The sequence below is a fragment of the Molothrus ater genome, chromosome 5 (genome assembly GCF_012460135.2).
Source record: "Molothrus ater isolate BHLD 08-10-18 breed brown headed cowbird chromosome 5, BPBGC_Mater_1.1, whole genome shotgun sequence".
NCBI lineage: Eukaryota > Metazoa > Chordata > Aves > Passeriformes > Icteridae > Molothrus > Molothrus ater.
Window position 1 is genome coordinate 66,158,359 of NC_050482.2, and position 26,538 is coordinate 66,184,896.

Consider the following 26,538-nt stretch of genomic DNA (forward strand, 5'->3'; position numbering starts at 1 on the left):
CTAAAAAATGCCTTTGTACAGAACACATTGAGAAGTAACATTGCTTCAATATTGAAAGATTTTCATACTTATCACTATCTGCTGGATTGACTGAATTGTCTTTACAAATGTGAGTAGAAAGAATTTAGATTTTAAAATAGGGCTCTTCCAAAATATTTAGATTTTAAAATAAAAATAATAAAGAAGAGCCTTAAAAAGCTCTTAAAAGCCTTTTTTTGGAAGAGCCTTTAAAGTAAGGCCCTTCTTTATTTCATTGCAAGGTTAATAGAAAATTTCTGTTTAGACTTTACTCCTAATTTTGGCAGGCTAAGAATATTTCACCATGAATCTTCAAATTATTTTAGTGTAAAAAGTTGTGCTATGCTTAAACAGAATATGTTTGAGAAGTTTATTGGGAATTGGGTACATGGTTTTGGACTCACAACACATTATATCTCAAACCAGTTTTGGTTATAGTTGATGTAAGTTGGTTTTGGTACATATTGGTGTCTTTAAATAGTTTTGAGATGAACTTAGTTATTAAAATTGGCATCCAGGCACAACAGCAGCACAGTGATGTTTTAAATACTGACTAATGATTTAGGCTGAGTTTCAGCTTTGTGTTTCAGTGCAGGTTGAATAAAATATCGGTGTTCAATCAGTGCAGGAGTGGAGTATGTATACACCCAAATTCTGGTCCCAGGCACTCCATTGGCTAAAAGGTGCTTGCTAAGAGGTGCCCTAAATGTTGACTGTCATCAATAAAATTATTCTGAGCATTGTTTTTGGCTTTCAACCCTACTCTGGCCATGCATCAAGACAACAGTAAATCTAACTGCACAGCTCCCATTACTGCATGGAAAATGCTGCAGCTGCATGGTAAAACACTGACTTAATGTACATTCATGCTGCTGGTTTGAATCTATTTTTAAAACGTTGGCAGCTGGCTTGATGCTGCATCAGGTGGGGTCTGTCTGTAGGACCTGGAGCCTTGTCACATATTCATGTGACATCAAGGTGATGTGTTTCTGTCCACACCTGCTCTGGAGCACATCTGTGGTGCAGGGTGACTGGTGGCACTTGGATCCCTCACTAATGCATGCAACCATGGCTTGAATTGGCTGAACTGGACCATTAACGCTTCTTGAGTCAACCAGTCTAAAGTATCACTGCTGTTATTTATTAACTAAATAGAGTGAAAGGATCTATGTCACCATCCCTCAGAAGCAGGTTCGTTTCAGCGGGTCCTACGTCCAAATGTCCCACACTCCCATCCCTCCCCCCTTGAGCTACTACAACCCCAGGGCAGGCCCCAGTGGACATGCTCGAGGTGGGCAGAAAAGGGAAAGGAAGGAAATGCAATCCCCTGTCCGTGCTCCTGTCCTTTCCTCTGTCCTTTCCTTTTCCCCTGTCCCTTTCCCTTCCCCTGTTCCTATCATTATCCCTGTGCTTATTTCTGTGCCTCTCCCTATCCCCATCCTAATCCCTCTGTATTTGTCCCTTCCCCTATTCCTATCATTATCCCTGTACTAGTGCCTGCCTGTCCCTATCCCTGTCCCTATTTCTGTACCTGTCCCCATCCCAATCCCTGCATCTGTCCATGTCCCCTATCCCTCTCTGTATCCCCTGTCCCTGTTCTTGTCTCTATCCCTATCTCTGGCCCTGTCTCCTATCGCTCTCAACCATCCCTATCCCTACCCTTGTCTTTATTCCTATCCCCTATCCGTCTCTGTATCCCCTGTCCTTATTCTTGTCTCTATCCCTATCTCTATCCTTATCCCCTATAGCTCTGTGTATCCCCTATCCCTGTTCTTGTCTCTGTCCCTATCTCTATCCCTATCCCCTATCCCTCTCTGTATACTCTGTCCCTATTCTTGTCTCTATCCCTATCTCTGGCCCTGTCCCCTATTGCTCTCAACCATCCCTATCCCTACCCTTGTCTCTATCCTCTGCCCTCTCTCTCTCTCTCTCTCTCTCCTTCTCCCTATTCCTTTCCCCAAACCTATTCCTCTCTCCTATCCCTATCGCTATCTCCTATCCTTATCTACAGACCCTACCCCGCTATCTCTCCCCGCCCCTCCCTCCCCACTTTGTTGTGGCGGCCCCGGTGGCCGCAGGAGCCGTTCCGCGCACGCGCGGGGCCGCGAGACCCCCGCACCCCCCACCCCCCCCCCCCGCCTCTCCCCCCCCCACCCCCCCCCCGCTCCATCCGGGCACCCGCGCGCGCGCGCCGAGGCCGTTTCACAACTTTCTGCCCCCCCCGCGCGGCGGATCCCGGCGCGCGCGCGCGCGCTCTGCCAGGAAATATAGTCCCTGGCCGGCCGTGGCTGCGGGCCCGGCCCCGCCGGAGCGGCCCGCGGGGGCCCCCGGGGGGCGGCGGGGCGAGCGCGGGGCGGGGCGGGGGCGGCCCGGGGCGAACGGGGGGGGCCCGCGGGCGGGGGCGCGCGGGGAGGGGCCCCCCCAGATCGGCGGAAAGTGAGTGATGAGTCCGTGTCCCCAGCAAAGAGGCGAACAACTTGCCGTGCACGCCGAGTACTTGTGTCTGCCCGCTGTCCTGCCGCTCTCCCTCACGTATTGTTGTTCTTGGTGCCGCCACTCCTTTTCTTTTTAATTTTTTATTTTGCTTTATTTTTTCCCGTCTTTCTTTCTTTTTTTTTTTTTTTTTTTTTTTTTTGGTTACTTAAAATAATTATTTTCTTCCATTTTCCCGCGGAGGGAGGGGTCTGGCGGGTCTGTTGCAAAAAGCGAGAGAGAAAAAAACAAAAACAAAAAAGCCAAAAAGAAAAAAAAAGAAAGAAAAAGAAAAGAAAGGCAGGGGGAAAAAAAGCCAAACAAAACCAAACCAAAAACCAAACCAAACAAGCAAACAAAAAAAAACTTCACTCGGATCTGAAAGTGGCAGGAAAGTGCCTGGCAAGTTGCAGGGATGGAGCTACACAGCTTGCAGGAGGCGTTAAAAGTGGAAATCCCATGTCAGCAGGTAACAGAATGCAATGCTGAGGCACCGGCCGTGCCGTGCCGTGCCGTGCCTGGCTCGGGCTCGCAGCTCCGGTGTTGCATGTTCGGAGCGAGCCCCGGTGCCGCAGCGGCCCGGGGAGGGGGCGCGGGGGGCGCGGCGGGGAGGGACCCCCGGCTCCCCGCCGCAATGGCGAGCACTCCCACAAAGTACTTTGGCGGCTTGTTTGGCTGAGTTTTTTGTGTGGGTGGGTGTCGTGGAGACGCGGAGTCGACGCTGCAGTCGTGTGAGTGTGCGTGAGTGTGAGAGAGAGTGTGTGTGTGTGTGTGTGTGTGTGTGTGTGTGTTGGAGAGATTAGGACGAGACTTGAATATTTATGAGCTTTGCTTGAAACTGACTCGCAGTGTTTACTTGCCTCTTTGTTCCTTACCCCCCTCCCTCCCCCGTCCACACACATACATACATTTAAAAAAATCCATTAAACTTGAAACAGTTTCTAATTCCTCCTTTTTTGCGGGGCGATTTTTTTTTTAATAGAAACTAGTTGCACAGATGAAGCAAGATCCACAGGTAAATGCAGATCCTTTTTTTTTTTTTCTCTTCTTCAGTATTTTATCCCTGCCGTAATAAGCGCAGTTGTGCTGGGACAGCAGGATGAGAAACTTTATCAGTAAGAGATCTCATTTTGTAGTCTGCACTGAGCTTTCTTGCTAAGGAGGGTGTTTTGTGTGTGCATGCTTCTGTACGGCTTCGGTGGAATGGTTTTTGCCTTTGAACAATTTCTAGCTCGCAAGTTTATTCATCACGGGGTTAGTTTGCACTTTGCCTTTAATATGCGTCTTGTTGCCGTTTTTGCAGAACGGGGATCTTAAGAAACAAATCCATGAAAGGCAATCAAGAATAGCAGCTCTTAATGAGAAACAAGTAAGGAACAGATCGATTCAGTTGTGCTTGGTTTTTCTTCTTGTTTTTATGATGCACTATCTAAACATCCGAAAAGTGTCTGCGTTAGCTGAAAAATACTGGCGGCAGGGGATATAACATCCATTTTCTTTTGCATAGAGTCAGAAAATGCATGTTTTGATAATGAGGTTGGATTCTCTGATGTCTTGCTGGGGGAAAGAATTATTTCAGTACTAGTAGCAAAAAGATAAGCAGTAGTTAAAACGTAAGAAAAAAAAAGAGGCGTCCATTTTGAGTTGGTCGACATGTTTTAGGAATATGGAAAATTCTTCTGTCTTGGGCTACTTTGTGCACTTCTGTGTAATGTGCAGAGCAAGAGTTGGGAAGGAGGAGGCTGGAGCCCCGTTTGGAGCCATTTCTGGGTTTAATTACAAAACTGATTTTTATTGATCACTTTATTTGTTTTCTTCTTTTTCTTTTTTTCTTTTTTTTTTTTTTTTTTTATTTCCCCTCCCCACTTGCCTTTCTCTTCCCTTGGTCTGATCTGACGTGTTGCCTTTTGATTCGAGTTCACTTAGGCACTTTCACTTTTTTCCTACCCCTTCCAAAAATACTAATAAAACCAGATTAACCCGCTTCAGCAGCCAGGAACAGGGGGGAGGAAAAAAAAAAACCAAAAACGGAGGAGAGAAACAAAACAACCCAGGAACCTTTTTCTCTGCCTCCTCCCCTTCCCGCCCTTCCCAAAGTTTCTCGTGGCTGTTTTTGTGCCGGTGACCCCTGGGCCCAGCGGGGCCCGGAAGGAAAGTTCAGCGGCGGGGGCTCAGGGGGGCTCAGCACCGCGGACAGCGCCGCTGCCCTCACGGCTTCCCGGCCCTTCTCCCGGCACTTGCAGGCGGGAAAGGCACTTGGGAAAGGCACTTGGGAAACCAGCAGGAGAGCTGCCGGCCCGAGCCTCCCCCCTGTCCAACTTTCCGGGTGGCCTTTGGGCTGCTCGGCTCCCCGCTCCGTGCCGGGCCGAGCGCGGCCTCTGCGTTCAGCACCGCGCCCGGGGACAGCGCCCACAGCCGCCCACAGCCGCCCCTTCCTCCCTCCCTGCCTCCCTCCGACCCTCCCGGCGAAAGGCGACACGTGTGCTGCTCCCCCGTCCCTCTTTTTTGTTTGTTTTGTTTTGGTTTTGTTTGTTTGGCTTTCTTTCCTTTCCTTCTTTTTTTTTTTATTTTTTTAATTGTGTTCTGTTTTGCTTTCCTGGAGTTGTGCTTAAAGTTGCCAAGTGCCTGCGTGCTGCCTGCCTGCGGGCCACGGTTGCACGCCACCCCTTTTTCTCCCAGTTTTATTGTAATGAGAATTGGTCAGCACTCTCAGTTTGGTAGTGGAAGCTTCCATTTTGTGAGGAAGGGGTGTTGGTTCCTCCTAACATGGAGAAAAGTCTGCGGAGTTTGCCGGTGGGGGATGGGGCCCCATTCATGCCGAACATTACCATTTTGATTGCTTTGATGCCGTTTTTGGAGGGGGGAGGGGAGAGAATGCCCTACTCAGCAGAGCACAAAGATGTTTAATCACTGTATAGAATCAAATCAGATAGTTTCTTTTTTAAAGCAAATCTGACACTACATGATGTGTAAGGGCTGTTAGTCCTTGTTGTGCAGTGTAAAACAGCAAATTGTTGACTCTAATACTACTATATTGAGTAGAACCTTGTTGTTTTTTGTTTTTTGGTTTTTTTTAAATAAGGTAAAAGCCTTTCCTGCAACAATGCATCTTTATGTGCTGTTTCTTAAATATCAAAATAGTTTTACTGTTCTAAGTGGGTATTTGGAACATAGATTTGATCATTTCCCCCTATATTGCAGCAACTGTTTCAAGGCTGTTTAAATTTTTATGATCGTGGTAAATGAGAAGCTATTTATTATATGTCATGTTGGAATTTAGATAAGGCAGAGAGACACATTTGAAAATTCAGTTTGAACATTCTGATTCAGCTTGGGGAAAATGGTTTTTGCTACGCTTGCACAGCATATTTATGTATAATCCAAACTAACTAGTAAAAAATTCTTGTATATTTATGACTTGCCATTCTCGTAATCTTGTAAATAAATCGATATACCATGAAATAATTAAACATAAAATACCTAAATTCTTTAAACAGGAAATTTGGCCTGGCAGGAAGCACCCTATTTTTAGGCAAAACTCTAGATTTCTTTTACTGTTTTCAACATCCTGTGCAACAAGAGCTCATAATTAAGAGCTTGGCTGGTGGTGTGGTGTCCTCGTGCTCCAGGCTGCCACCTCCAGAGGTCTGCACTGAAATCCTTCTCAGGTCACAAGTGAAATGAGTTTGGAGGTCTTAGCTCGTGACCAGGTCACAAACCCATCGAGTAACTTTGCAGACTTGCTATAGTTAGTAGTTGCTCCTTAGGTAGGGGCTTGTAAATGAGCTCTATGTCCTTGAGGGTATAGAGAAGGAGCAGTGAGGACCCCTGAGACCACAGATGGGCTCAGGGTGGAGCTCTTTGGTGGTTTCATGCCCTCACTTTCATGGAAACACCAGTGTAAATTTAAATAGGCAGTTCAAGCAGAGAGGTTATTTTTACATATGTATTCACACTCCTTCCTCCTTTATCCCCTCCCCTAAGATTTGTTTAGGCACAACTAATTCATAATTCAATAATGTATACCTTTGATTTTGTGTACACTGAATACAAAAGGCCCTAAAATTGCCTTTCAATTTAACTGCACATGTTAATGATGAAACAGTAAAACAAACAAACAAACAAACCCCATCTACACCTGTTAGGAACATAGCAGGCGTGAATGTTATCTCCCAGTGCCCCTATTTATCACTTTTCATTGTAGATGGCTACAGTAGCATTTGTGACAATGTGTACTTTTCTTGAAAGTTACAAATGAAGACAAGAAAGAACTGAATGACAAGCTCAACTTTTGAGGGAAATTTACGAAGTGGACTTTTATGTGCAGCTGGATTTAAAGTTACATCCTAATCAAGGATCCCTGGTTAGTCATTGATGCTTTCTTTATGTTGGTGGGTTAGAGAAATATAGAATTTAGCATAGTTTTAATATTTTTCAGTGTCTTCAAATAGGTACTGTAGATCCACCATTTTCATCACAGGAAGGCAATAGCTTCCATCAGTTTTTAATTTGGCATCCAGCTCAGAAAGACAGCTTAGACTTCTGTCACAAGTACATCCCTCAGATGCTGTGGTTTTGATTAATTGTCATCACATTTGAGAATGGGTTACCTCTTCTTTAACAAGATATGATGTGTGAAGACTCCATTAGTTAGTCCAGTGGTTTTACACCTTCAGTCTACAGCACATGCAGAGCAGCAGTAACATTTTTATCTAAATTGTCAAGCAACAAGCATTTATATGGAAATAAAAGAGCCATCATAAGAGCCAGCATTTGCCTTAATAGCACACCAGAGTTGCTCTGCTGCATGTGTTTCTTGCTCTTTATGTCCTTAAAGAGTTGTTAAGGGTCTTTTAATTCTAGAAAGTTGTCTCTTATTAATTAATAGATCAGGATAAAAATAATAAACAAATCTTTAACCTCCATTGGAAGTTCATTTTTTCTTGTTCCTCCTTACTGACATAAGTGTTAGGTGGCAAGCCAGGTCCTTAACAATGAACATGTGTGGGCCACTATATTTTTGACCATGATCAATTCAGACATTCTATCCTGTAGCACAGTAATAAAAATAGGCCTTCTGAAAGACATGATGTCATTCACTTGTGTGCTGCCTCATTTCTTTACCATAATTTACTATCTATGCAGAAAATCAGCATCAGTTTCAGGCAGACTTTCCCAGCCTGTGTTATTACTGGTTTGGGGTGTTGTGGTTGTTTTTTTTTTTGGGTAGTATACCTGAAATGAAATCACTGACTGTACTTTGCCTGTTGTGATCACCAGCAAAACTTGTTTGTGGGAAGTGTTCTACTTCTTAAAATTGAAGTACAGTTCTTGTGCAAGTTGTTGGAGATGGTTTAGCTCCAGATGTCTCATTGTGCTGATATTGTCCCTGTTTTGGGGAAGAGGAGGAAGTGGATTTTGGGTTTGTTGAAGTTCATGCTGCAAATGGCAGCATTGTTTACATGAGGTACAGAGTAAATTATTGATATTGCCAGAGTTGAGTATTTCATATGGCTGGGTTCTTTCACAATGATTAAGGTAAAATAAGGGTTATAAGCTTCAGTGCGAACTCAGGTAAAAACTGAAAGGCATTTCCAGATTGAGATGAACCCGATGTCAAACTCTGGCCCAAGGTATGCACAGCCCTCCCTGTTGCTGTGGCAAGAATTGCACCCATGTCTGGCTCTGGATGTCAGAGCAGGCAAGGTGATGGGCTCCCAGGTGGAGCATTACACTTTTCTATCGCTGCACTGAGTCTGTAAACACAAAGACAACAGGTATTAAATATGAGCTTGACTTTGCCATTCTGCTGTATAATGAGGTCCTGCTGACTTTTCTGGGAATCCTGAACAACTGCAGAATAAAATGAACTTGCTGGATCAGAGTAAAGATTCTGGATTGTAATTCAGAGAACTCCAGTTTCCAAAAAGCTCCAGTTCTTTTTCTTTCTTTCCAAAATCTGGTGGCAATGGATTGCTTGTTTTGCCATCTATAGAAAGAGGAGGAAAAACTAGGGAAGGATTTACCTTCAGCTTCTTGGAGGAGAAACTTAGGAATATAGTTTGCATAATGACAATCCTGGCATTGTTTGTGCTTTCAGTAACAGCATACTGAGATTCCCATGTCATATTGGAGAAAAAGGGCAATAAAGGACATTTTCATGGAGGAATGGAAATATGGCTTTCAGCCTGCCATTAGGTTGCCCTTAAAAAGATTCATGGAATTCACACATCTGTAACAAAAATTTCTGCTAGAGGGCTTAGAACCCCATTTTGTTTGGTATCTGGACTGGCATGGGAAATGTTATTTCATTCCAGCATTTTTCTTTGACTGTACACTTTTCTCTACTTGTACAGTGTATCACTTGGCAGGCTAACTGTTGAAAAGAGAATGTTACATTCATTCTAACCATTTTAAAGAGTTCACTTTGATATTTTACCCACTTAAAACACCTGCTGTCAGAACAGTACAATTGATTTCAATTAACTTTGAATTTCTTCAATAAGATGACTCTTATAATAACTCCAGTAATCCCATGATGCCTCATTAGAGGAGCTGGCTATGATGATTATCCCTGTGATTTAGCAATTTTTTTCCCTACAATGCCTTTGTCTATTTAGAAAAAGGAATTATGCCAAAAATAAAAAAATACCTTCTTATTTCATTTCTGGTTTTACACTAAAGACACTTGCTACCTGTTACACACTAAAATATCTAATTTATACTTGCAGCAAACAGGTATTTGTTCAGATGTGCACAATACTTTAGTGGGGAGACTCTTTCAAAGTAACTTTAGTTCTATGTAGGAACTCTGAGTTAGAATTTGTTTTAAGTTTTGAGCAGACACCTGGGTAGCTGTTAAGTGGTGCTTCTGGAGGAGTCTTTGTCAGGAGCTCTGGTTTGAGGGAACCAAATCTCCACTGTTCATGCTGTGTGTGTGGCTCATCCAGAGGAGTGTGTCATGGCAGATGTTTGAACCAGTTCATCTTCTCTCAGGATCTGGTGCACAGACTCCTTGTATCTGTGGGAGAAAAGGGGAATGTCTTCTTTCCATGGCATGATACTAGAGAAGAGTTGTAAATGCTGGTATTAAATAACATTTCCAATGGGATACTGCACCAGTCTGAACGCTTCTGCTATGTTCAAGTAGAGAAAATCCCTTTTCATCTCATTGCAGATTTGATTTTCAAGGTGAAAGCACGAAGGCATATAAAGACATGTTCATACAAAGTTACTTTTAACTTTTCCTTCTATGCCTTTCTCTTTGTGATCAAGGATATTATATGCAGTATTTTGGTACTTGATTATAAAATGATGTCTCCACCTCCCCTCTGCCCCCAAAACAAAATCTGAAGCACCAACAACATTTTTAAGTAATAAAGGACAGAAATTTGCAAATCAGTAAGACAAGGCTATGGTAAATGGTGTATGTGTGGCCGTAGTGCCAAGGAGGGCAACTGGTACATGCAGTGGAGCTGGAGGTAAGGGAAATATGAAAATAGGCTGCAAGTTTGAGGTAAGAACAAAGAAGAGCCAAAAAGAACCAGAATTGGACTAATTGAAATGCAAATTTGTCATTCTGCCATTAAAGTAGACAGTTATTTCAGTGAGTCTATTAAGACTCATATTTGGTCTATCCAATCCTCATCACACACTTCTCTTATATGTCTGTATATACATATATTTTTTGTAATTTTTTATTTTATTTTTTAACTTAAGGTGATGCTACGTTTTTATTAGGAATTGTTCTTGAGTTAAAATGTACTTCATGAAAACTGTTTTTCTCCCCCACCACTCTCTTTTTTGAATCAGCTACTTATTGTTATGCAGTAGCAATTTCCAGAGTGTCATATGAAATTGCTGATGTGGCTTAGTTCCTGCTCCAACCTGCAACTGCCAATAGTAAGGCTCTATTGAAATCTAATATGTACCACAGGGCTTTTTGCACATGTACAGGCAGACCCTTCTGCTTAATAGACAGGGAACTAGGAAATAGGAGCATGTGTCTTCCTTTTTTAACCCATGGAGAACTTAAATATATGTCCAAGTTTAAATTATGAAACAATCCTTTGACTGAATTAAAGTAAACCAGAGTATTGACCATAAGTGCAGCTGCAGTAAAATCAAAATAATAAGTACTTGAGAGCTCTGTAGATATGATGGGTGGTGTTAATTTAGGCTTTTGAGAGGCAATCTTATTTTCAGAGCTGTAATTCTGTTTTAAGAGCCTGGGTATTGAGGCTCTGGCCAGAACAGTATGTTCATCTGAAGGTTGGTCTGATTGCTTGTCTTTAATTGAGAGAAGCATATAATTGGCCTTGAAACAGAAGTTAAGTCTATACTGCCTGTAAGTCTTTTTTGTTTCCACATTAATTTAACTTGATCCTGTTGGTACTTTGTGATGTAGCTTCTGTATTATCTGGGGAGAAGGAGTGGAATTGCCTTTCTGTGCAACTCAGCTATTGATGACAAATCTTATAAGGTTACAGAAAGTGAAATTGTATATTACATTTCAAATAATTGAGTCAAGTGAGAATCATTGATACTTTTGACATGCAGCGGAGATTAACCTACATTTTCTATAATGATCTGTTTTTCTAAAGTGCTTGAAATCAGCTAAGATTGCCTAAAGATTTATTGGTGAGTCAAAGCTTTTCTAAGAATGACGAAGAGAGAAGCTTCCATTCTCAGAAATGTACAGAGTGTCTCTGTGTATAAATTTGCTTCTGTGTCTCTGTGTGTGTGGGTGTGTGTGGTTGGGTGTGAGCACAAGGTCTTTCTCTTTGATATCATTCAGGCAGAAAGCCAATATGCGCATGTAAATGAGCCTGAAAATGTAATTAAAAATATATACGTACTGGGGACTGCAGTACAGAATTTAGTGTGAGATGCAGGTTATAAGTGACAAGTAGCATTTCCTATATAATCACTGATACTAACTCTCATCTGGGATTTATGCATCTTGTGTGTTATTAAGTGCCAAACAGATAAATGCTGAAATTATTTCTTTAGCATCATTTCACCACAATGACCGAAAGCAAAGTACATCTTGCCCATTCTGTTCCCTTAACCAAAACAAAAGCCTGAGTACACTTACCATCCAAGTGTTACTAGGAGGACTAAAAGTATTTTATATAAGGTCAGATAAAGACCTATTTGATAGCATATCTTTCCTGGCAATAAAATATTACAAAGCAGATTTACTTGTGAATATATTAGATCAAGGAAATTCTGTAAATTGTTAACACACATCTAGGAATTTGTATACAGATGGAAAAAGAGAAAGATTGCCAGGGGAAAGACATAAAGAATTTTGTCCTTTATTTCAGTGTAGATAACAAAGGCTTGCATATAAAAGCCTATATGAGAGGCACCTCAGAAACTCCAAACTTTAGGCAAGAAGCCAGTTTTCTTTGCTTGAAAGTATTTTGTGAAAGTTAGGTCAGAGTTCTGGGTGCAGAAGCTAATGTTTCTGCTCTCCTGCTTAGGGAGAAACTACTTGGAAAAGCATTTATTTTGCATTTAAAAATACAGGTGGAGTCTAGATGCATTTCTATCAACAGCTCTGCAGCCCATAAATATGTACAACCTAAACTAGTGCCTTATTTACATTATTTTATTAACATTCTTTGCTGAGTGGGCTTGAATGGAACACAATCTCTCATATAGAGGATCTAATTATAAACACAAGGGACAGAACCAAATAAGCAGTCTTTAAAGGGAAAAGAGTCTGGCAGCTTTGTTTAAAGTGTCCTTTAATGAACTTCTTTAGCAGCTTGTATCTTAGCAACACGTTTTATTACATACCAGTGCGGGAGAAGCAGTTTGCAGATGGAGTTGCACACAGTAATTTATTTCCCCCCTTTCCCCCCTTTTTTTTTTTCTCCTCTGTGGTGACTCAACTGGAATCTGCAGAGTAGCTTTTCTAACACTGATAGCTCACTGGAAATCCCTGATTGGTTCGTTTGTATCTGTTCTGTTTTGTTAGTTGATGAAAAAGGCATTTATTATGGTAAATGCATACTGATTTTGCGTGCTCTTAGAAATTCAGATATGACTGTTTTGAATAGGCATGGATTTAAATGGAAAACAACCCCAGCTTTTTCCAGTGCACTTTTTTTCCATGGATGTGTTGCATTCAGCACTCGTCCTTGGTTGCACACACCAACGAGTTTCCAGATTTGGAGGTTATTTACTCCCCATGTTACGTGGAATTGTTTTAATTTCTCATCTTTCACCCCTTCAAAACTAATTGGAATATAAGAGTGACAGAAGTATTTGCAATCTTTTTTTTGTCTTCTTAGACAAAACCTGGCACTTAAACTGAAAATATATTTTTTAAAAGCTGCTGTTTCAAAAACCAAATGAAATTCTGCTCTATTGTCCCTCCTTCAAATGACCTACAGGACTGATCTTTGTTGAAGGAAATACTTTGTGTTCTCTCCTCTACTAATTGCAGACCAAGTTCTCCTCATATGTTTTGAGTGAAAAAGTGGGTAGCTTTTTTCAGTAGGATCATTGGAGGAATGTGGTATTATTGAAGATGAGTATGACCAATACAACCCAGATTTCATTATTTTTTCTTATAAATTAAAGGGAAAAATGCCTTTAATGAGCAAACTAAATATTATTCAGCTCATTTTACATTTTCTGCAGGCTAGGCAGGTGTAAGTCCAGAAATATATTTCCCTGGAGTTCACTGGAGTTACCCAAAGTTTGCACTGGTGTGATAAAAATCCGAATATTACCAGAGGGAGCAAAGCAGGTGAGGAGGGGAGGGGGCAGATGAAAGTAGTCCAGAGTGTTGGGAGAACCCACAGAGGATGGAGATTGTTGGCTTAAAGATACTGCTCTTGGGGATGGCTTCATTAAACTTCAGTTAAGAGCTAATATATTAGGAGTTGATATTAAAAAGACAAAACCTATCCATTTCATAAAGTCCATGGATATTTTCAAGTAGACAGGAGAAAGCTTTGAAAGAGATGGAATTGTTTCTCTGCTTAACATTAGTGAAATAAAAATGCATTTCCATTAACAGGCAAACTGTTATATTTCTTGCGTCCTTAGTTCAAAAAACCCGGTTTCCTTTCACTCCAAAATACGGATGGATGGATGGATCTCTCCAGTTTTCTAGTTTCAGTATGTCAGGTGACAGCTTGCCTCTTGTCCCTTTTGGATCTGCAGTATCTCAGCCTTAGTAGCAGCATAAAGAAGTCCTTTGAACTTTAAAAGCAGAAGAGAGGTGGAGAATGGAGAGATAAAGGATGCAGTCCCAGTCCCCTTTAAACTGGGGTGATACTGGTTTTAAAACAGGAGCATGTCCGCAGCCAAAAGTGATTCAGTTGCCATCTGATTAACTTACTTTTTCTTTCACTATTCAGCCCAATGTTAATTAACTTAATTTGGATTGAAAAAACTCCGATCTGGGGGAATCTCCAGAATTAATGATGGTAGTCCGAACTGTCAAACAAGCTAAATCATGAAATTTTCAATATTGCTGGACAAAGGCTTGTATCTTTTTTTTGTAGTTGTAGATCCCTGAAAGAAGGGACCTGGAACAATTCATGTCCTGTAATGAAAAATAGGATTTATGCCAGGCACAGCATTTAAAGACCATGTCTTGGGTTAATGTTTTAATGTGATAGAGCTGGGAATATTTAAGTGAGGTAAAAAAACAAGAGTCTTAACATAAAAAGAAATTTCCTTCAGAAATGTTGCAGTAAGAGAGAACAAAATGAAGAACTTCATTATTTTCTGAAACATTTAGGAAGGAATAGGAACCTGTGTGTCAGATTGGCTAAAATAAATCAGCAAGACCAGTGTTTCATTTTTCCTTCAATAAAGAAAAAAATACTTTTTTTTTCCAGAAGCACAAACATTTCCAGAAACTTCTTTAACCCTCTGAGTGCTAGCCCTGTATCTCATTACAGAAGTACTTTTAGTAAAGGAAGCTTAAAGGAACTTCCATCCCCAGATGAAGCAAAGACTCATTTATAAACAATGAGAGCAGGAACAATAGAATGCTGAGTGCATTCTGCATGAATAATATAACTGAGGATTGTGAGAAGCCTATGATTTTTGTATGCCAAACTCAGTTTGGGAGTGCAGCATTCTGCTGATTTTTTTGACATTGGAGAGTCATCCCTTCTCCCTGCCATGTGTATGTGCAAACATACACAGAGAGGCCTGGTACTGATGATTAAAGAGGGGAGTCATAAGCTCCTAGCAATGGTGTAGAGACTCAGGTGTAAATTCATAAAACTAGTGGAAATTGGGTTGAGATCTAGGCCAGCACTGAGCCTGAGGTAGGTGAAGGTGAAAGACCTGTTTTAAGAACAGTCTGAGCTTCTGTCTGTATCCTTGGCTGGGAGCCTGATTGCATTTGTGTATTTTTAAGTCAGAGAGTTTATGAGGCCTTCAGTATGAATTCCTATTTCTGACATCTTTAGATAGATTTTTTTTTTTTTTTAATGAGACTATATTTGTATTTAAGCTCTGGATTTCAGGCCTTTTGGTTGAAAAACTTTGGCCATAGTTGATTATTGTATCTTTTTTTCCTCTTGCACTTTCTTAATAAAGTAATTCTCCTAAATATGCTGAAGTTTTTTGGGTCTGGGTCTGTCTTTATCCTGTGTGTATTTAGGTTTGGCTTAATGAGATTCTCCTCCAGGGTTCAGACCATAAGGTAATGCAAGCAGTGAAAGCAGTAGTAGCTGACAGTTTTCCATACAGAGTGGAAGAATAAACTTTCCCCAAAACTCAGCTTTGAGTGACTTTGCCTACTGTTACAAATACAGAGCAGGTAAGCTGGCATTTTCCTGGCTTGGGCTGCCTGAGGTGGTCCATTTCACTCACTGTTATGAACTTGCTATCCTATTTTATAGAAAAATAAAAGAAAGGTGTTCTTTCCAACCTAAGACAAGATGTTCTTTCCAACCTAAGCCATGCTGTGTTTCTACGGTTCTCTCAAAGTTGAGTTGTTGGGTTATTTTGCAGTTCAGTCCCTGGTAGCTGTTTGAAATTGCCTCCTATTAAACTGAGTGCTGTCAAATGATAATGATAGATTTTGTAAGATGATCCAATGTCCTGAAAGCTGGGCTAATGTATTTTCTAAAGATCTTCCTACTGTGTGGCCCCTATTAGTTCTGCTAGTGTTAGCTGGGCAAAGTGGCATGTGTAAGCTCTGTCCATAATTACAATTTCTGATAATCTATTTTGCTTCACTGTTTGAAATAAAAAAAAAAAAGGAAAATATCTGAGATATTCATGTTAAGATTTTGTAGTTTCCTTGGGTTCAGTTGAGCTGTGCCTGTTTATACTTCTCAAAAATCTGGCCCAGCTGGACTTAAGTTTCCTTGCCATCCCAAAACTACCAAATTTGGCCAATTACTCATTTGTCTGGATCTCCCAGGTTCATGCTCTTTCATTAAGCTGGCTTCAGTTTAGGTTAGCATCAGCCACTGGTTTGCTGATTGACTTTCTCTAAAGTCTGTGGCTAAACCTTTAGATTTTAGTGTCAAAAAAATAGCTTTAAAATATTATTCCAGAACAAAGTCTGAATAATAATGCTGAAAATTGCTACATATTTACTTAATGATTCACTGTTCCTTGAAAAAGATCTTTTGATCATTAGATAGTTATGTATTCATCAGCTGGCCTGTTCCAACCTCTCATATAAATACATGAAGTTTTCAAAATGCACATTTCTCAGCAGACTAGGCATGTACAGAACCTGGCATTTATTAAAATGCAGTTTCTTGACATGACTGAACTCATCACTCCTGTAGTCTGTTGAGTTATTATCCACTGAAGGAATTTTACCTTCTCTGGTTAAGGATCCTCCCAAGTAATTACACTATTTTCAACTTAAAAAATCTTGAAATTGGAATTAGTGGATGCTGGACTTCTGTGGGAATTTGATTTGCTGTGCTGAATGTGCCATAGATCAGCCTTAAACAAAAATAATTTGCTTTACATGCTGTCCAGTGTTGCTCTGAGGGAACTGACTGTAGTCTAAGAGCATCCCAAATGTTTTTAGTGGAAATGGCTTAGAAGACAAAGTAGACACAGGGATTTATGTTTCAAAGGCCAGATTCTGCCAAAATCAAGGGTGTTGGCAAACAACACCCTTCATATTTTAAAGACAAAAATCCCCTCCTCCTGGTAGAAGAGGTGTACAATATGTACAGAGATCAAAACACACAAAGAGCTCAAGAAAACAAATTTGAGGTGATATCTAGAGCAAAGGGATTCAAATTAACTTGCAGGTTCTTTGTGAACACAGCAGGTAGGTCCCAGTATTCTGATGAGAAATAGAGAGGTGTAAGTCAAGGTTTGAGATGTGAAGATGATTTTCTTTCACAATTCCTGGCACAGCAGAGGCTATGGAGCTTCTGTGGAGGAGCTGCTGTCAGGCACACTGTAACTTTATGGATACCCACAACTGGAAGAGGTCTGAGCAGTCTCCTTTTCCCACATTTCCTTGTTTCCCTGGAGAAATGGTAGAGAACATTTTAAGATTAATTAGGTAATGATGATAGGCAGGAATTCTCTTCTGCAAGTTTGATGTTAGAAGGGGTATTAAGATGAGGATTGATACTCCTGTGCACACTTTTCACCCTTTGTTTATTTGCTTGAAGCTGATACAGTCTTTCATAGAACAAGCTTTTGCTGAATGTGTACCCAGGAAACGTGCAGGAAGCTGAGTTTTAGTGTGATTCAAATCAGTAATGTCAAAATGTCAATCAGTAATATCAAATCAGTAGTTGTCAAAATGCTGTGCATTTTTATATCTCAAGGCTAATATACTACATCTATTTTTAATTACCAGCTGTAACTGGAGGTGTGATTGATTTTCCTCTACTGGAATGTCATTACTAGCATTTCTGTATTCAGTTGTCCATGTTAAAATTTTGAATAACCCTCTATTTAGAGTGATGATGTCCCACCTCAGAGTGGTAATTTCAAGCTCAATAATTTCAATATTGAAATAACTTTTAATTCCCAGAATGGATGTGTCACTTTGCTTCCCTCACTTGTTTTCCAGGAGGTCTAACATAAAGCTGATCTAGCAAAATACATGAGGGAACCTCTCTTTCTGTTTGTTTAGGTAGGTAAACCCACCTTAGCTGGGGAAGGAGAAAAATACAGAGTGCTGAGTGATGGTGGCATCTAATGCTGTCACTTCCTTAGGAATAAGATGATCAGTTTCTAATGTGGGTGTTTGTAATGCTTTCTGAGTTTGACAAGTGGTTGTACAGTGAAAACTGAACTCCTGCCAGTCACTGGTGGGTGTACTGGCTCCCCTCTGGCTTCTGTCTTTGCTGTGTGGCTTTGGCTCTTTTGCCCTGAGGATTTTTAGATTGAGACACAAAGAGAGGCTTTCTTTGGTCTGTTGCAGTTCATAGGAAGGTGGTGGTTATCTCACAGTGCAGTGGAAGGTTTGGAGAGCAGAGCTGTGGGTGCTGAGGACACTGTACCCATCCCAAGGGCTCATCCCTAGGCTGATCCCAAGGACTGAATAGCTGTTACTGTGTACTCCAGAAGTTGGCTCTGCTGTTGAGTTTAACCCCAACAGGATCCCCCTGGTCCACTTCTGAATTACTTTGCACTGTGAAACAAAGTACAAGATTTACTCTAATCAGATCACAGGGTGATCTGCTTCAGAAATGAGCTCCTGACTTGGAAGCAGTGTTTAATGTGGATTTACCCAATATGTGTTCCTTGCTGGTGGGTTCCTCTGACACTTAAAACAGCACTGCCCATCTCTGGCCCTTCTGTCTTTGTAATGATATCCCAGGCTCTGGACAGAGGAGAGGGAGGAAGGCAGTTTCCCTGCTTGTGGGCATGGGCACATCAAGTGCTTTCCTCTCTATTCTGCATAATGAGGATGAAGAATCAACCTGTATTATCTTTTCCCACTTTATTCTGAGGGCTGGAAATGTTTTATATCCCTAAGATCTGGGTCATTTCAGGTCTTATGAAATTCTGGAATCCTATTTAAAGCTTTTATTTTCTTATTTTGTATGTAAAACTTATACATCCCATTATGGCTGGGAACAGGGTCTCTCAAGGGTGGAGCCTCTTCCATGGCATTATAATATTTTGGGTTGCAGTCTGCACCTAATTTGTCTGGGTTAACAGAACTTCATGTCCATTGATTTTGATATCTTGCTTGAACAGAGCATTAGAGGGGCACTTTGGAACTCCTTATATTTCTTAATAAAATGCCACCACTTCCCTTTTTCAGTAGGAACTATTGCCTCTCATTTCAGATTCCTAATGTTTGTAGTGTTGTCTATTACACAATACCCAAAAAACTCAATGAGGTTCGTAAACAGAGTTGAAACTTACTTGACTTAGTTTACTCTGAATGTTTTGCTCACTATAGAAAAGTCAGCAAATATAACTGAAAGAGAGCATAGTAGTGCCATTTTAAAATGTTAATATTGGCTGTTACAAGACAAGGAAACAAATGAGTGGTCTTCCAACATTCTCTAAAAAGCCAGTAGCATTCTTTCATCAAGAACTTTACCACTGCTGACCTTCAGGAGCTGCGTAGCAGCTGGACAGGGGGTCAAAATACCAATGGTGCTTCCTCTCGCCAGGCTGGGTTGGGTTGTGACCTGATGGTTGTGTTGCACAGGTTGGGTTGCGAGCTGATGGTTGTGTTGTGCGGGTTGGGTTGTGAGCTGATGTTGCAGGGTTTGTACTGGAGCAGCAAGGGAGAGGTGTTTTCTGCCCCTCTGCCTGCTCAGGTGAGACCCCACCTGCAGAGCTGCCTCCAGCCCTGGAGCCCAGCACAAGAAGGACATGGAGCTGCTGGAGCAAGTCCAAAGGAGGTGCCAAGACAATCAGAGGGATGGAGCAGCTCTGCTGTGAGGAAAGGCTGAGAGAATTGGGATTGCTCAGCCTGGAGAAGAGAAGCTGTGGGGTTACCCAGTTGTGGCCTTCCACCTTCCACCTGCAAGAAAGATTGAGAGAGACTACAACGGCCTGGTGTAACAGGACAAGGAAAAATGGCTTAATACTGAGAGAGAGTAGGTTTAGATTAGATGTTAGGAAGAAAATCATCCCTTTGAGGGTGGTGAGGCACAGGGTGCCCAGAGAAGCTGTGGTTGCCCCACCCCTGGAAGTGCTATGGGCCAGGTTGGACAGGGCTTGGAGCAACCTGGGATAGTGGAAGGTGTCCCTGCCCATGGGAGAGGGTGGGACAGGGTGATCTTTGAGGTCCCTTCCAACCCAAACCCATTCTGTGATTCTGTGATAAGTTTTATCACAGAATATTCACTGGTTTTTACTCAGCAATTCCTCCTGTACCAAGTGCAGGTATAGCAGTCTTATACAATTCTTGCCTTACACACAGTCCTGATTTCCTGCTGTCAGCATTCCTGCTGTTTTTCAATGGCATGACACTCTTTATTCACAGTAAAAGGTCTGCATAGAAACACATCACAGAATTAATGGAGAACTGTGGATGCTGAGGTATTAGTGTGTAGTGGGGTCCTTGTGGAGTAACAAACATTTCTTTAAAACTTGTGAGGTACAAGATGTATAAAGGTACATTTGCAGTGGTCCTCTTACTGCAACCACAGCAGAAATGAAAGCTGGACATTGTGTTCATCTCAAAGTGACAAGAAGAATGAGGTTCTGGAACAACTTTCCAATGTAGAAAGTGGAAGCAAACAACCAGTCTTTTATTATCCAGTGAATAAAAGTGAATATTTTTTATTATTCAGTGAATAAAAGGTGAATCTGTGACATGCAAAGATGTTGAGAAGCCTTGGCAGGAGAAGAAAACACATAGCAGCTACTTGTTTGTGGGCCATAATGTTTGGAACTATTTCTGCAGGATACAGAAAAACAAGGTAAAGGACTGAAAGAGTAGCTCAACATGTTAGCCAATCTGTATTTTATGTCATATGGGGAGTTGGATCCAGATGTCATAAACTTCTTGATGGACACATGCTTCTGTTATATTAAGAAACTGATTTCAAAATTATCTTCTGTTCTAGTTCTTATGGTATCAGTCATAGGAATGTTTCTATAAGTTGAATATAGAGACTTTTAAGGCACAGATTGCTCAGTTTGTAGGAGAGAATTGTTATTTCACAGTAAATCATACAAATTTCTGGCACTTCATTTTTCATTGGGATTGTGATACGTGAAAGAGCCATGAAGAGCCATAAAATACCTGAAGAGCCATGAAAGATTTTCTCAGAGTACAGTGCTGCAGTCAGATACAGGATCATAGGGAGAAGACTCCCTGTATGGAGATAGAGGTGACAGTTTAAGTTCTGACACTGGAATTTCTTTTTTAGCTGCCAGGAAGCACCAGAAGATGGCATGGTTTGTACAGATGCGTGCTGGAAAGTGAATGAGTGAGCTTGTGAAACTGCTATTAATAATCTTGGGTAGTGTGTTTAACACTGTAGTAAAGAAAAGCAGCAACATGCAGTATTTTAATTCTCATTTCTTCTTTCTGCCAGTAAGGGACAGCAGTAAAATCCAACTTATCTATTTATGAATCTCTCTGTCAGTCAGTCTATCTGTCTGTCTGTCTTTCTACCCTTCTCTGAGTTTGGATGGTGCAGAAAATGGGAGGGGAAAAGTGAAAAGAAAGCAATTGTGATGTAATCTTGGTGCAACATACACTGAAAGGTCATCCTGACAAAAATGGGTCTTGATGGTAACTGGAAAAGATGCTACTGAAGTCTTCTTAAGAAGGTCAGATTTTTTTTTTTTCTTACTATATTGAGCTAATTTTGATCATCTTGTCTCAGTTTTAAATCTCTGTGATTACTGTTTGCTTCAGTAGCCTCCAGATGCTGCTTCTTGTATGTGGAATACCTGGCAGTGATGAATATTCGCTGCTAATGAGTTGCTTTTTGTGAAAATACATTGATTTCTAGATCAACACCACAATTTTAACTGGCCTTTGTAAACTCTGTTACAAGTAGCTGTTTGCAAACTTCAAAGTCTAAAAATTAATTAAAATCTGAGGCCCTCTTTGGTATAAAATATTTAGTTGTTTTCTTTCTTTTTTTGTTTGGAATGTCAGATGTTTGTGCTCAGTTGGCAACTAATGGTAGCTGCAAATTAATTTGGTTATTGTTTTTTAGGCACCACTAAATATCGAAATCCTGTTCCATTGTTACATTAACTGTGGTCTTTTCTGGATTTGAATTTGTAAAAATAGTGGCTAAGGTTTTGGAGCAGACTGATTCACAGCATTTTGAGGACTCATTTCTGTTGTGACACAAGACAAAGTACTGGCTGTTGGTTTTCCCTCAGAATGTGGTTGGCTGCATACATGGAGGTGGTTGGGTTTAGGATGGGAGAAAGTCCTCAAAAACAAGGAAGGATCTTAGAGTCTGATCTTTCGGGAATCTTAAAGATTTCCAAGGGCTATATTGGTAATTTGGGGAATAAACTTCAACTTTATGGTAGTGTTCAGTGTGTGCCTTTAGCAAATATTCCTCTGTTGTGCTGGACTGTTTGTGAAATAGTGAAGTTCACTTCAGTCCTGGAAGCATCTGGAACTGCCTGTTCACCTGTGTGAAACTCCTTTCCAGAGCACCCAGATCTCTGGTACGTGTGAAAGTCTCCAGTAGAAGGGAACTTATTAAAATTGTATAGAATGGTGCAATTTTTAAAGGAAGAAGTTTCATTACTTTCTCTTTTTTATGTATGAAGGAAAATCATATATTTGTAAATGTAATTACAGTTTTGGAAACCACTTGTCAATTATTTTCTATTAAAGGAGCTTCCAGAAACCTTTCAGGAATCTCTTGGTGTTAACCCAGGCACAGAAATTCAGGGGAGAACTTGTGTCTGAAGAGCTTTCAGTTTAGAAAAAGACAGATTATAGTTCCACTTGCACAGAGTGGCAGCTGAGGCTCAGAGGTATTTAGCAGGGCTGGGAAGTTTGCAGCAGAGCTGGAAACTGAATCCAGTGAACTATGTCTAGTTTATCAGTTTACCTGCATGGGCATCCTGTAAAGGTGCTGCTCTTCTACACTTCTTCTGGGAGGGATGTGAACATGCTCTGGCTCCTAAATGAAAACATTCAGAGTGCTGAGTAGTCTTCCTGATGGCATTTTCTACTAGTTTTGTTACAGTGTGAAATAAATGAAAAAAAAAAGCCACTGGCCTCTCCAAACAGCCATAACAACAACAACAACAACAACAAAAAAAAAAAAAAAAACCAAAAAAACACAAACAAACAAAAAACTCCACCAAAAAAAAAAAGAACAAAGCTTCATTTTTTATCCTTGATGAAATATTTATTTGGAAGCAGCACAGCAAGTTGGAATAGTTTGATTTGATTAGCAAGTCTAAATGTATTAGCAGCAAGACAGAAACTATATTACGATTAGTGGTAATTAGTTGCACTGATTACTTCAGTCTCAGCACTGTTTGACAGATGTGTTTCTGTGGTGCACTACTGAAAGAGCAGCATGCCTTACCCTTGTGGTGGTTCTTGCCTTCCCTTCTCATGTTATCTTTGTCTTGTCATTGTTTGCTGATGAAGTCTCCACTGTGGCTGCTGCAATTTGTGGCTTGGCAAATACAAATACTCTCTTAAAAGTGAAGTTTGAACTGGGAAATAGTGATGCATGTGCTCATCACTGTGCTAGTGAGGACTTTTCTTGGATTTTCAGGCATCTAGGACTGATGCTTGACAGTCCTAGAGAAGGCTTCTTGCTCTCCATGGAAATGGTCACAGCCACCCCATCATCCCTGCTACTGCCACCCAGCCCTGTCCTTCAAGTCTGATCCAAACCTTCATGAAACAAGAGCTGCTTCTGTGACTGGAAAAGATTTTGGATCAGATGCCTTCACTGGACAGAGGAATCTCGCTTCCCTGCCTGCTTAGCCCTCAGTCTGTGTAACACACAGCAGGGACTACTGGTGTCATGATTTGTAGCAAAGAGGCTCCTTGATCAGATTAGGAAGAATAAAACCCTTTGGGTGGACTGTATCCCACAGGGCAGGAACAACCTTTTCTACTGGCTCACTCAAGTCCAGGGAATCATGGAAATCTAATTGCTCTGTCTGACTGAGGAGCAAACAGGAAGGAGAACAAACACTCTGGAGCTACAGTTCATGGTCTGTAACCCACCTCAGATTCACTGCTCTGTTAATCACTACATCCCTATAAATTGCAGGTGCTACTTCAACGAGAATAATTTCTCAGGTTGGGTGTCCCTTTTTTAGACAGTCACTCTCTAGAACACTGACTGTGGATCCTTTGACACAATCTTATTCTCCAGGAGCTATATCTAGCTAACCTCACTGCCTCAGCCTCATGTTGATAAACACATTAGGCTCTGACAATCATTCTTTTCCTTAGGAATAAATGGATATAATTTTGAATGTCCCGGTTTTGGTGTATGAGCAATAATCCCATTATCAGTCATCCAGAATAAAGTGCATTATAGACCTATGCACTGTCTTTGAGCTATTTGGGGACAGATAAGCTAGAAATATGAATTTGTGCAAGCCAAATGTTTTCCATCTTTCTCCAAAACATACATCTTATGTTACTGTGTATGTATTTTGCTTGTTGCTTTAAAATAGTGGTTCACAGACTATGAAGCTCTTCTATCACTAGGCAGACATGATAGGTCAAAGAAAAAGGAATCATTTAAATGTGTGACACAGTTACTTGTTAGTATGGCAGAAAATGCCAGAGGTTAAACATTTGGGATTGCCCATGGAAAACATTTGAAGGTTGCCAGACAGCTAGCTCTGGAAGAAAGGTCTTGGATGCTAATACTACATGAGTGGGCAATTCATAGCCATCAACTCTTCTAGAAATATGTGTCTATTTCCAGCTGGATGAACTTACGAGGCAAACTTTAAATAGAAAAGGTAGAGTCTGTCTTGTCATTCTGGAGATGAGATGATTATGTCCTTTGCCAATAAGGCTGTGTTTCTGGATGTTTCTTTTGGAGATCACCAATCCTCAGTCACTGCTATGATAATGCTGAGCACTGAAGGGTTTTCCTGTATTGTGCTGTCCTGGGGATCACTGTGTTACTTGTATCTTGTACAGTTCTTAGGGCTTGTAGTTAACCTGCAGTGCAAAATCAGGGTAAACTGTATGGCAAGTAGGGAAGGATCAGCTAACCTAACTCGTGAAGAAATGTTAGGAGATACTTGTTTGCTGAGTTTTTTCCTCTGATTGTGGGATTCTGCCCTTCTGCAAAACTCTGGGCAACCTGAGTTGGTGCTTTCTGGCTTTTTTGACTGTGTGGTATTTCCCAGGGGAGCTCAGCATGTGTCAGGACAGAGCCCAGAGCCTGCAGTGAGCAGAGGTCAAGAGAACCATCACAGAGGTTGGGGCAAGAATGCCAAATGAAATAAATTTGAGAAATACATAAGAAGGAGAGAGTGGGAGACTGTGCAGAAGGCAGGAATGGAGGAAGCCAAGTACTTATAAACCTGATGGCAACTCCACCGTGGCTCTGCCTCCCATGGGTGCTGCCTCCCTCTGAACACCCTGTCCTAGCTGGGAGTCCTTCAGGGTTACAGAAGGTGTCCCACTTCTTGTCATCCAACTTCCTTTATTAAAAAGACTTTGCTTTTGGATTTCCCTCTCTTCCTCATCTCTCCAAGCAATTAATAAGCATAAATTAATACCAAACTCCCCAAGCCCTTTTTGTAGATAAGGCTTGTCCCCTTTTCTTCTGTTCACACAAAGGTGAGGAAAAGTATGGGGCTTAAGTGGTGTGACAAAAATGACAATAAGCATTTGTGGCTGGAGCAGGAAGAGATCTCACTGGTATGCAGACTCACAGAGACTTTTTGCAGTTAAAAGCCCCCTGAAATCAAAAGTTTATAGATATGTTTATGGATCTGGACCTTATTCTGAACAGTTGCACTGTCTTTGTGGTATCTACCTAGTCAGCAAATGTTTCACTGAAATAATTATGCCCATGTGGTTTGGCAGCTGTAGCAAAAAGGAAGTGCACAATATCTCTTTAAATAGTATATGGGGTCTTGATGTTCCCAATGCTTTTCTATAGCTTACACTTTTTACTTACAGCTTAATACTTTTTGTAAGCTTACAAGCTTATAAAGTGAGCTGGTTGTCATAATGAGTGGAAAGCCATCTGTGAATGCATGGCTTCCTCAGAGGACTTGTTTGTAAACTACAATGTCATGACATGTCCATAAAAAACCTCCTTTACTGACTGGAATTAGAAGGTGGCCAATTCATTGGTCAGCTGAAACAGGAAATATAAGTGAAGGAGAAAAAGAGTAGCTGAAATTAATCATAGAGCTTTGAATGTAGAAAAGATGGATTTTCAGAATTAAATGTAACTCTAGAAAAGGCTTTAGAAGAGACATAAGGTAACCTTCTGGCTGTCATGCTCAATTTGTCTTGATTTTTGGCAGGTCACCTGCATAGGCCATTAAACTGATTGTCTTGGGATATATGCTAGAGATGGAGTAAACCCCCTAATATTAATTTAAGAAAAGGTGATAATGGTGTCATGCTGACAGTGTACATTTGTAGTGATAACACTGGCAACTCTTTCTTTGAAAGCTATGAAAACTAAGACCATGAGTTTTCATTAATGAAAAAAAAAATTAGAGACATACTTAAAAATTGAATTAAGACAGCTTTATACCAAGCTATTAAAAACTGTGTTTTTAGAAACCATGACTTGGTTTCTTGCACTGATCAGAATGTTGCATTTAGGGCCTGTCATGACCTGCTGTACTTGTTGCAGGAAACTATCAGAAAGCCTGGAGAACCCAAATCAGCTCAGAGTCCAACTTCACAGCTACATCTTGTATTAGTTACTTGGCCAAAGGACAGTACCTCTAGCACTCAGGATGGTGTCTTAACAACCAAAGTCTGAAGTTAAATTTGCACTTTGTAGTTTGATTATTACCTTCTGTGGATACAGAGATGTCTATTGGTATGTAATCTCTACATATATATGTATATAATTTCATCATGAGCACAACAGAGCTTTAGCATCCTTGCAAATTTTTGTCTTTAAACTGACTTACAGAACATCCTTAAAATAG

General features: G+C 40.9%; 1 protein-coding gene across 4 annotated transcripts in view; it reads left to right on the top strand.

Annotated features, from left to right (window-relative positions):
* Positions 1-2,708: 2,708 nt before the first annotated feature.
* Positions 2,709-26,538, top strand: part of PHF21B (PHD finger protein 21B) — a 143,129-nt gene continuing 119,299 nt past the window's right edge. The window contains exons 1-3 of one of the 4 annotated variants that reach the window (XM_036401594.2): positions 2,709-2,959; positions 3,473-3,505; positions 3,794-3,859. In XM_036401594.2, coding sequence (XP_036257487.1) covers positions 2,906-2,959; positions 3,473-3,505; positions 3,794-3,859 — 153 coding nt within the window. In that variant the 5' untranslated portion in view covers positions 2,709-2,905. Of the gene's footprint in view, positions 2,960-3,344; positions 3,506-3,793; positions 3,860-26,538 lie in introns of those variants that run through there. The other 3 variants (XM_036401591.2, XM_036401593.2, XM_054514977.1) reach the window with 3 other exon arrangements.